This window comes from Gekko japonicus, unplaced genomic scaffold, assembly GCF_001447785.1.
Source record: "Gekko japonicus isolate JY-2015 unplaced genomic scaffold, Gekko_japonicus_V1.1 scaffold2679, whole genome shotgun sequence".
Classification (NCBI taxonomy): domain Eukaryota; kingdom Metazoa; phylum Chordata; class Lepidosauria; order Squamata; family Gekkonidae; genus Gekko; species Gekko japonicus.
This window is the reverse complement of record NW_015172088.1, coordinates 215,883-227,498: the sequence shown is the minus strand read 5'-3', so window position 1 is coordinate 227,498 and position 11,616 is coordinate 215,883. Positions and strand designations below refer to the sequence as shown.

General features: G+C 46.4%; 1 protein-coding gene and 1 non-coding gene across 2 annotated transcripts in view; both read left to right on the top strand.

Moving 5' to 3' along the window:
• The window catches only part of CCDC113 (coiled-coil domain containing 113), a 13,668-nt gene extending 2,281 nt beyond the window's left edge, over positions 1-11,387 (top strand). The window contains exons 2-5 of the mRNA XM_015420914.1: positions 3,831-3,986; positions 7,401-7,508; positions 8,826-8,981; positions 11,130-11,387. Coding sequence (XP_015276400.1) covers positions 3,831-3,986; positions 7,401-7,508; positions 8,826-8,981; positions 11,130-11,222 — 513 coding nt within the window. The 3' untranslated portion in view covers positions 11,223-11,387. The remainder of the gene's footprint in view (positions 1-3,830; positions 3,987-7,400; positions 7,509-8,825; positions 8,982-11,129) is intronic.
• Positions 979-1,051, top strand: TRNAA-UGC. Its single transcript has one exon. It is a non-coding gene; the product is annotated as a tRNA-Ala (tRNA).
• Positions 11,388-11,616: the final 229 nt, after the last annotated feature.

The following is an 11,616-nucleotide window of genomic DNA, read 5'->3' as shown; positions in this document are numbered from 1 at the left end:
TTACAAACTGCAGGCTGACAGAGGTCGGGTGGTGGGTTGGGATCTGCAGCCTGGTGATTTAGTATATGTGTCAACAAAAAATATGAAGTTACTCAGACCTTGCAAAAAATTGGGTTGGAAGTACATTGGACCTTTCCCAGTACGTAGACTGATTAATGAAGTTGCTGTTGAAGTGGACCTTCCAAAAAACTTGAAATCCTTGCACCCAGTTTTCCATATGAGCTTCCTCAAAAAGGACTCTGGTCAATCACCGTGGAGGTCCACACAGGTGTCCCCTCCTCCGGTGTTGGTGGAGAGAGAAGAACATTTTGAAATTGCTAACATTCTAGATTCTAAGTTGAGATGTGGTAAACTGTTTTACCTGATTGAGTGGGTGGACTTCGGGCCCCAGCACCGGGAATGGGTGGAAGAAGGGGCCCTTACATGCTCAGAGAATTCCACAAGAAGTTCCCGGACAAACCGGGAGGTCTCCCGCCCAGACCAGGAGAAGGTGGTTACAGTGTATTTTCAGGTGGGCAGTATGTCAGCAAGCTGCCATAAGGTGGTGTGTTCTTTTCTCCATGTTACATTGTACTCTGTCCACCACCACCCCCTGTATCCTCCTGTGTAGGTGTTTACTTTCTTTTGCTTGCTACATCTGCGGAACTGCTCAAGGTCAACCAGCTGGAGGTGGGATGGAGTTATGGCGTTGCTTTGCTTATTATGTATCTCATGCCTGAGAACTGAACTTGTGTTTATGTTGTAGAACCGTTGTGTTCCCAAGGAATTGGGCGCTAGTTTTATCTGCATTCCCGCCATAACCTGGTTCAAGTTCCTTTATTATGTTTCCCTTTGGGGTCTGTAGTCATTCCTAACAATTCTTGTGTTCCTGATCTAACCATCGCTTTATAATAAATTTAACTTTGGTCTTCAAACGTGGATTTATTTCGAATGCATGGGGAATCGGACAAATGTAAGGGGATGGCCCAAGGGAAAGGAGGGGTCGTGGCTCAGTTGGTAGAGCATCTGCCTTGCATGCAGAAGGTCTCAGGTTCAATCCCTGGCATCTCCAGTTAAAAGGACCAGGCAGTAGGTGATGTGAAAGACCTCTACTTGAGACCATGGAGAGCTCCAGCCAGTTTGAGTAGATAGTAGCGAAGTTGATGGACCAATGGTCTGATTCAGTATAAGGCAGCTTCACATTTCCCGTTTGTTGGCTCTCCAGCATAAGTGGTTGGCCCCTGTGTGAGACAGGATGCTGGACTAGTCTGATCCAGCAGGGCTCTTCTTACATTCCTATAGAGTAGTTGTTAGAGTGGTCCATAGGGAATCTGAGTTCCAGTCTCCACTCAGCCAGGAAATGCACTCAGTAATTCTTTCCCACTTAAATTTGCCTCACTGGGCTACTCGGAGGGGAAAAATGGGAGTGGGGGGGGCACTGAGCTCCTTGTGGGAAGGGTGGGATAAAATACAATAGGTGGGAGAAAAACTTCAGCAGACCCTAACTCTGAACCATGGTGGTCTACAGCTGACGCATCAGCTGTGAAGTTACAGAGTATGTTGTTCTTGTTTCTTGCTATGTAAGTTCCCCGCACATCCCTTTGCAGCAGGATCAGGTCTAGTAAAGGCGATGCCAGGAGGCTCTGGCAAAGGAGGCAGGGATGTGTATGGTGCTTTATGGTCTTTATCTTGCTCATGAAGAAAGGGGCCTCCTGTTCCCCAATCCTTATACCTTCCCAAGGCCATCAGGGACTCAGCAGATCCAAGACCAACAATTTCCCCCAATCCATTCCTGGCTCCTTCAGTTTTTCTAGACAGTTGCTATTGTCATGACATCTATTCTGGGCAGTAGTGATGCAGAGTTCTAAGGGAACAGGCCTGTGACCTGAATATGGCACAGTCACTTCCCAGAAACCATACTGCTTCCTCCAAGACGCCCCCCCCCTCAGCTGGACATTGCAGCATTCCCCCAAACAGCTAAGTTGCATATTTTTTCCTGAATCACACATGGAAGACATCCTTGACTCTTCCATCTAAAAATTATTACTTTCAGATTGTGCTGAAAATAAAAACAATTGCCCAACCTCTATGTCACAGCACTCACTGTTCTGAGCTTATCTCCAAGTTGGAAAGAGGCAAAGTCAGAGTAGTGACTCACACAGAGACACTCTCCTCTGATGTGTAATCCAGAAAAGATTGCTTCAGTTATACCTAACATAGAGGTGGGGCAGAATTACTCATAAAAGGAAAGCCAATTGGAAGCAAGCAAGCACAGAAAATGCAGTGGGACAGCTTTCTCGGGGGTGGGGGGGAGGCATCTCAGTAGCTTTTAGTTATTTAGTTAATTACTGTTGGAGTTTTCAAGTTGCTTACATTTCAGCCATTATAGAATTAACTGTAGAGTTGTTGATGCAGGAAAGTTTGTGGGAGTTGTTTACCCTAATTAAGTGACCTGTAACCTTTCTATTGGTCAGTTAGCATCTTGTTTGTAGAAAATGCTTTGATGTTGTATGCATGTATTCACAAGTCTATGGCTTTTTGTGTTCAGCAAGAAGGACAGTGGAGTGGCCATTACTCTTCTGTTTTAGACATGTAGCAGATAGGATGTACTGGTTAGAACCTAGGATGTATTCTATGTTTATTTTCATCCAACGTTTCCCTTCATTGTTTTCAGTAAACTTATATGTTTCTTTATAAACTTAAGCATGGTGTATGGCTCTTGTCAGCAGCACACAGCCTTTATTTAAAGGCAGAAATTCCAATAATTACTTTATTGTAGTATCCCTCATGTGCTATGACAATTGGTGTGTGAATTACTGCATTATGATAGTGGTAAGAAAAATACAGCAAGGTCCTACTTCTCAACCCTGTGGGATCATTTTCTGATTGTTGTTGTTGTTGTTGTTGTTGTTCAGTCGCACAGTCGAGTCCAACTGTTCGTGACCCCATGGACCACATCATGCCAGGCCCTCCTGTCTTCTGTTGTGCTCTGGAGCTTGCTTTAATTTCATGTTCGTTGCCTCGATAACACTGTCTAACCATCTCATCCTTTGCCGTCCCCTTCTTCTTTGACTTTCAATCTTTTCCAGCATCAGGATCTTCTTCAGTTTGGTGTAGTGGTTAAGTGTGCAGACTCTAATCTGGGAGGACCAGGTTTGATTCCCCACTCCTCCACTTGCACCTGGCTGGATGACCTTGGACAAGCCGTAGTTCTGATAAGAGCTGTTCTTGAAAAAGAGCAGTTTCTGTCAAGAGCTCTCTCAGCCCCACTTACCTCACAGGGTGTCTGTTGTGGGGAGGGGAAGGGAAAGGAGTTTGTAAGCCACTCTGAGACACCTTTGGGTAGTGAAGGGCGGGGTATAAATCCAATCTCTTCTTCTCCTTCTTCTTCTCCAGTGAGTGCTCCCTTTTCATTTGGTGGCCAAAGTATTTGGGCTTCATCTTCAGTATCTGGCCTTCCAGGGAACAGTCAGGGTTGATTTTTTTTAGGATTGACCGATTTGATCTCTTTGCAGTCCAAGGGATTCTCAAGAGTCTTTTCCAGCACCATAATTCAAAAGAACCTATTTTCTGATTGCCAACCTAAATGGCACAAATCCTTTCCACCCGGCATATTTGTGGAGCCAAAGCACTGCATTTCCTTTTGTTTTTGCCCAACTAAGTTACTTCTTCTTCAGTGTCTTCTTTCAAGACTGGGTGACAAAATAAAAAACAGCTGGACTGTGGCTTGTCAAGTTTGTAACTCTGCCATTTCCTGTAGCCGGCATTAAACAGCCTCATAGTCCTTAAAGGGCCTGCTTGGCCTTGGCCTGCCTGGTCAGTGACTGCCAGTATTCTTGGTTGGTTTGCAGAAGGAAGAGCTGGGGGAGGCGCTTCACGAAGTAGACTTCCAGCAGCTGAAGATTGAGAATGCCCAGTTCCTGGAGAAAATTGAGGAGCGGAACCAGGACCTGCTGCAGCAGAAGATGACTGTGGGCAACGCCCTCCAGATCCTCAACTGCTACAAAGTAAGTTGAGCCAAGATCTCAGCTCACTTCAGCCCTCTGGCTCTGGAGGCCCAGAGGCCCAGCTTAAGATGACAGCTGGAAGAATCCCACCAGCCCCCTTCAAATCAGAGTGTGACACATGACTGTGGCCGAGGAGGAACCTGGGAGGGTGGTCCTGCAGATTTGGCATGAACCCTGGTCTAAGGCCACTGTCAAGGTCACACAGGGGTTTCCGTGTGCACCAAACATTAGGGGTGTAGCTATGAGTGATGCTCTACCACCAGCCAAGGAGCAGCCCTTCCTCCCTTAGTGGTTGCAGCCTGTGTCTCTCCCAACAGCATTCTGTACCTTCTTCAGGCTCCCAGGGTTGCCCCCAGGAGGAGCTGAGCCATGTGCCCCAGGGGCATTCAAGTGGCTGTTTAGGCATGTCTTGGCCTCTTATAGAGAACCAGCATGGTGTAGTGGTTAGAGTGGTAGCGAAACATCTGAGAGACCCAGGTTCAAATCCTCAGTCATGGAAGCTTGCTGGGTGACCTTGGGCCAGTCACTGACCTAACTCACAAAAGGAGGTCTGGAAGGCAGGACTGGTTCCAAAGGGCCAGTTCAATGATGAGAATAACATGGAGCCCTTCCCTGTTGAACCAGACCTTCTTCCATCACTGATACAAGAATTGGTGTCGCTTCCTGAACTTTCTCCCACCACTAACAGGGAATCTGGTTTTTAATCCCAAAACTCTCTTCCATTCCGGCCATGACAGGATCCCTTCTTCAGGACAGGCAGAGTATGGCCTGCTTCCTCCGATTCTGTCTTCCTTCTTGAAACTCTCACGATTATGTCTTTCTTGCCCTTCCCACTTCTCAGCCATTTTGATTTCTTTTTTTCCCCCCATCCCCTTGGGGGGAGGTTTTTTTTTTTTACAGACTACAAAACTACAACAGAAAATATAGGGAAGGGAACTACATCTATGGAAAAAAGAAAAAAGACCCACAGCTAACTAAAAACCCAAGGGTAGGAGATCAATACATCAGTTTATCACCATGTTATTTTCAAAATACTACTAATAATTCAATGAATTTAGTCGGTTATGCTAGATTAATTATCGTTTAACCATCCCTTTAACTGTTTAAAGAAGTTCCCCAAGTTATTTCAACATTTTTCAGGCACAAATCAGAGTCCTTCAGCCCTTATTTATTCTTATCTTTCCTAATCCTCAGTTTATGTGAGCTTTTGGGGGCAGCCGCCCCATTTTCAGAGGGGGAGTCCTTGTCCGAAGACCCCGAGTCCAACTCGCCATCAGATTTGCTTTCTTCTTCCTCCCCTTTGCCTTCTTCTGGTTCCCCAAGCTGTGTCCACAGAAATTCATGTGCTCTAAAAACAGAGTCAATCTTTTCTTTTTTATCGTTGAGCTTGAAAATGACGTCTTCTGGGGTTAACCACCTGTAACTGATGCCATTTGTTTGTAAGAAAAGGATTAATTCTTTATAGTTCTTTCTCTTCTGCCTTATATCAAATGGAATGTCTTTTAAAATCCTGATATTGTTGCCCCCAATTTTCAAGGGTGTTCCTGAAGTTGCTTTCAAAATAGCATCTCTCACATGTCTCTTTGAGAATCTGACCACTATTTCCCCAGGCAGATTATTTTTCTTGATGTACGATGAATAGGACCTGTAGATCACATCCATCTCGCTGCAAAGGTATTCTGCTGTTGAATCTGTCATTGGGGCTATTGCTTCACTTAACCGTTGCTTCAGATTCTCTCCTTTAATTTCCGGGACCCCTTGAAACCGTAGGACCAAATTTGCTTTATCCATTTGTAGCTGTAAGAGCTTTGACTCTTCCGTAGCTTGCTTCATTTCCAGCTTTTGCACCTTTTTCTTAACTTTTTTAGTAGTGACGTCCATTTCCTTCACCTTCTCTCCCATTTGCTCTGTTGCTTTTAAGGATTGAGTCAGTTGCATCTGCTGCGCTGCCACACTCTGACCAATTATTGACAGTTGTTGTTTAATGCCAGTGATATCATCCAGCAGGGGGCGCAGGGAGTCAGCCAAGAGTTTTGAGAGCTCAGTGACCTCATCGGTTCGAGGACTGCCCCCTAGTTTTTGTTTCAACAGCTTCTCTTTCTCCGGTTTCTTCCCCGCCATCTTTTTGGATTTGTTTACTTTTCAAAAAAGTTGCTAAAGTCTCTGATCTTCGCCCGAACGCTTTTCTGCGCTCTGGTAAGTTTCTTAAAACAGTTTTAGTCGTTTATTTTTCTGCTCCCCCCTCTTTCCGTCCGTGTTCCGTCTATGCATTTGGGAGGAACCCCTCCCCCGCTCGCTTTCCTGTCGCTCTTTGAGGGGGCAGCTTTTTTATATATCTTCATGCTCGCTTCAACCCGACTCAGTTTGTTGTTGGCCATTCGGCCTTGCTCGTCATCATTTATTTCGCCCGATCTCCAACGCTTGTCCCAGTCAGCAGCACTTGTACCATGCGGTCACTCAGCGGCAGGACCTTCAGGGCAGAGGGGCGCCTCAATTCTCCGGCTTTCAGCTATCGAAGAGGTCGCCCCTCAAAAGCCCCCTGGCTGCAACCCGTCGGACCCCTCCCACTGCTGCTGTGCAGTTTACATTCCCGGGACGTCCAGGAGATGTGTCTGCCTGCGTGTTGCCATAAACCGGATACTCTAGCCATTTTGATTCTTATCTCGATCTCCAGCTGGCTGGTTCTATTGACTTTCGGCTTCCTTCTGCTCCCTGTTGCCTTACTAAGGATTCCCTACCTGCATCTCCTACCTCCTGCTCTGTCCCAACCTCTGCATTGTACATCCCTGCCAGGACATCTCCACACCTTGGTTTGGATCCAGACTAAATTTTCTGCTAATGGAAGGGAGGGATTTCCACAAATTCTCCCTTCCTTCTGCCGATTTGTATCTCATGCTATTCCCAAGGAGAAGCATTTCAGAGAGGTCCTTGGGCTGCGGTGGGAGGTGGGGGAGGCAGAAACATTCTGTTCTACTGACAAAAGCACCGTGCATGAGCAGAAATCTGGGGCCATCTTTGATTTCCAAGAAGGGCTCAGCAAAGATCCCTTGGGGTCTTGCCACCTTTCCGTTCTCATTCTCAGAAGGGATTTTGTACAACACCTCGTTTATGTTGGCTTCTCTGGTTCAGTGTCTGGAACTTCCGAACAAAAACTAAAATGAAGCCGAAAAGCAACTCTGATGGGTCTCGAATAAGTTTCAGAGCCTGGACAAAAGTTCAGTAGGGATTTGGTGTCTCAGGCTGGGCTGGGCACCTCTCGCTTAGCTTTCCAGCTGCTTCTGCTCACTAGCCACGAGATGTATGGCTAGTCAGCACTCCCATGAGCAAAATTAATCTGAATGGTGATGGAAAGGGGATGCAACCTGAATGATCCCTTCTGCTGAATTCTGTCTGGACCATGTCGTTGTATTTCAGAGGAAGCTACAGACCACAATGGCGATGGCCACCCGATTGGTGAGAGACATCACTCAGAGAAAGGAGTCCCTGGAAAAAATTGAGCGAGAATTCATTGTTGTTGAGCAGGTAGGAACAAAGGCAGGCACAGGTGATGTCAAGCCAGGCCTCGGATTTCTGGGGATCTCTCTGAAGTGAGCCCTACATTTAAAGTCCAGAAAGAGGTGCCCAGAGCAAGATTGGCTTCTTGGCCAGTTCTTGCTTCCAGCTCAGTCTTCGATGGGTTTACAGTAGCAGCACTATTGGCTTCATGAGGTTCTGCTTCCAGATGCCACCGGCACTGTTCTTCTCCTTGTGGAGACCTCCCTTAGGACTGTTTGCACGGCAGCAGTCAGGCCACAGGCTTTCCTGTGGTGCATCCAGCCTTTTGGAATGGCCTTCCCTTCCCTTCATTTAGGAAAGCATGTTAGACTGTTTACTCCAGAAAGCATCTGGTCGGAGGGTAAGCTGTTTTGGCAGATTTGGCTGCGTTCTTTTTCATTTTGTGTGTTCTTGATTCTGCGTGATTTTGTTACTGTGTTTATTTTAACTCTGAGCTTTTAAATCTGTAATCTGTGCATTTCATTCAGTGTAACTGAACTGTTTTGTTTTGTGTCCTTGAAACCAGGTATTGCATTGAGTTAGCTCCCTTGAGTCTGAGGCGATAAGTTGGGATATAAACATTTTAAATAAAGAAATATATGAGGATTACAGTTATGCAGGCATGATTAGCATCCAGTTAACTGGCTCAGTGTGTTTTGCTATTTCCAATCATTTATCTGGCCCTTACTTGGTCAGAATATAAATCAAATATGTTCTAGTAGAAAAACCAGTATGGTAAAATGAACCCTTGGCATCGCTTAGAAAGAACTCTGCTTGTTTACTGGCCTCATCAGGGAATTAATATGTTAGATTTGGAATGCACTAATTTTCCTATTCATCATATTTTCAAAAAGATCAGTGTAAAATGGTTTCAGCCCAAGAAGGAATTGGGAGGTAAAAGACAGAAACTCCTTTGGGGAAAGATCAGCAGAGGGAGTAGGTGCCCATTTGTCTCATTAGGGTTGTGCATTCTGAACAAGTAGCGACCTCTTTCCACACCTTGAGCACAGGCTGGGTTACTAGTCAGGGGACAACAGGCTGCAGGGTTGAGCACAAGCTCAAGGAGGCCATTCTTCAGCTATAGGCTCTTTCACCCAAGAAATGGACCCACTATAAGTCAAACTTTTATTAGATAGCCGTCAGTTTTATGTTTGCTGTAAAAGTGATGTGGTGCTTCTGCTTCACACACACCCCACAACCCCGCACCACTTGTTAAAATTTGGTGTACGTTACAAATGCAGACCTGTTAAAATTTTGAAACCAAAGCAAGGGCTTCATGCCCAAGCCATTCTCTTTCTCTTTCAGGAGCGGAACAAGGCGGAGATCTTAAATAAAAGACTGAGGAAACAGCTAGCATACTACAAAGTGCCTCCCGTCCTCGATTATGTCCATGAGAAGATAGCAGTCCATGAGCTGGAAAATACCATCAAGATTTGGGAGAGGAAGGTGGAAATCGCACAGGTATGGGTATCCAGCTGCTAGGCCATTGGCTGTCAGAAGCATATCCAAACCACAGCTCACCACAACATTACTATGCCTCCATTCTGTCTCTGGTACTGATCTCCAGTGAAACTGAGTGTTGTCGTGCTGATAGTTGTGGAGGGGCAAAATTCCTGGTTGGGAAAAAAATATGTGCATGGGATCACAAGTGGAGTCAATGCGGGTGTAGTGTGTGTTGCTATGATTTAAGTAGTAGGGCAGTGAACAGAAGCAACACCCCTGCCTCAGGTGGTGGTTGTCACCCAAGAACTCCCCCACTGTTGTCTTTGGCAGATCCCAGTTCCTTCCCTTTTTATGATTATGAAAGAATGTAGTAGTGCCATCTCTCCCTGGCTTCCATACAAAATTTGATGTGATGGTTTTGATCTATGAACAGGCCCGCCTCGTCCCATGTTAACCTGCCTGTCAATATCTGAGGCTCTTCTCTGGCTGATCCTGCCAGCACCAGAGAAGAGGGCCTTTTCAGTGATGGTTTCCATATCATGCAGATCCTCCCCAGACATGTTTGCTTGGCTTCTTTAGGGGAAAGTTCTGTCAAATCTCAGCTGGCTCATGGCGACCCAGTGGGGTTTTCAACGCAAGAGATGAACAGAGACAGTTTGCCATTGCCTGACACCGTGTAGCAACCCTAGACTTCCTTGGTGGTCTCCCACACACGTACTAGCCAGGGCTTACCTTGCTTAGTCTCCGAGATCTGATGAGACCAGGCTATCCTGTGCCATCCAGGTCAGGAGGGCTTGGCTTCTTTACTATACTGTAAATACCAGGCTACATCCATCCTGCCCTGACATGGATGGCCCAGACTAGCCTGGTCTAATCAGATCTCAGAATCTAAGCAGTGTCGGCCCCAATTAGTACTTGACTGGGAGACCACTAAGGAAGTTCAGGTTTGTTACATGGAAACAGGCAATGGCAAACCCCCCCCCCCCTTTTGATTGAAAACCCCCACAGGATTACCATAAGTCAGCTGTGACTTGATGGCATGGTCCACCACCACATCCATCCTGCTTACCCATTCTTGCAATAATATCGAATTTAGACTGTATCCCCTATTTATGCTTTTTACTATTTTGGCATTTTTAGTTTGCCTTAATGGTATTACTTCTGTTCTCAGTTTAATTTGTAAGCTGCCTTGGAGGTATTTTTAACAGAAAAGAAGGGGGGAACAAGGAAAGAAAAGTAAACCCTTTAGGAACACCACTGAGTGTTCCAGTACATTAACGGGGGGGGGGTTCTGAAGTTCTTGGGACTTCCCACTGTGGCAGCCAATAATGCTGTGATCCCGCTGCATTCAACCCAATTGTGGTTTCTTCTTTGAGAACTGAGGATGGAGGCAGACCCAGCACTGACAAAGGAAGAATAATGTGGAACAAAAGCCCCAGATAGACATAGGCTGTTCTGCCAGGGCAGTTCTGAAGGCAGGCTTGCATGGTCAGCATTGCAGAGAAAGCCCCTAATGCCTTAGTTGAGACAGAAGCCCAGGCCCTGGTCTTTGCTGTCTGCGGTTCAGGTGATTTTGGCTCCTGCTGCTGAGCTGTGTGAGGTCTTAAGACTTTCTGAGCCACATGGGAGGAAAAAAGCAACCTGATCACAATTGCCTAGATTGGAGTGGGTTTCTACATTGAGTGTACATCTGCAAAGCAATTCCAGGACTGCAGGTGTGGAAGGAGAGGTGCTTCCTTCCCCCCCCATGGATTGTCTTCTGGGACAGGCTGTGTTCCTGAGAAGTGCCATACTTGGACCACCAGTGATGTTCTGTTGATGACAGGCCTCAATTAGCCATTGCAAGCCAGTGTGGTGCAGTGGCCGGAGTATCAGAGTAGGATCTGGGAGACCCATGTCTGAATCCCTGCTCTACCATGGAAGTTTGCTGGGTGACCTTGGGCCAGTCTCACACACTCTCAGCCTAACTTCCCTCACAGTGTGTTTGTTGTGAAGGGAAAACAGAGGAGAGGAGAGCATTGTAATCTGCTCCTCATTCCCATCGGGGAGAAAGGCAAGGTATAAACAAAGTAAATAATCAGTCAGTTAACTAATTAATTACGAATGTTGGCTGAGATTCCTGTCCAATGGATTCTGCCTTCATCTTTCACCTCTCGTGTCCTACAGATGGCCTTGCAGAGCTACCGTAGCGTTTGGCAGAAGGCGAAGATGGCCAGTCGTCAGCTGCAGGCTCTCCTCCCAGAACAAGCAGCTCACTGACACTAAGATGGGCAGGGAAGAGCCCCGTGGCACCGCTTGCATTTCCCTGGCCTCTTCGTTTTGCCCTCTTCCTGGCGAGGCACCTGCTTCCCAAGCCTCCTGCCACTGCGATGCTTCCCTTTCCTTTTCTGTACTCCGTGTGACGAGTGATTTTTATAGTTAACACCTGGCTATGTTATACACAGTGGGTTTTCTACTTTGGAGTCATTTCACACCAAGTGGATCAAAGGATGGCAAGTTTAATGGTTCAAAAGAACTTTCCAGCTAAAGAGACGGACCAGCACCACAGAGCATTAGTCTTGGCAGTGCAGATGGGAGAGTTCCTTGGTGCAAAACCTCCACTTAAATCTTAAGCCACCCACTTAAGCAGTTATCGAGCAAGTCAGAAGAAGGA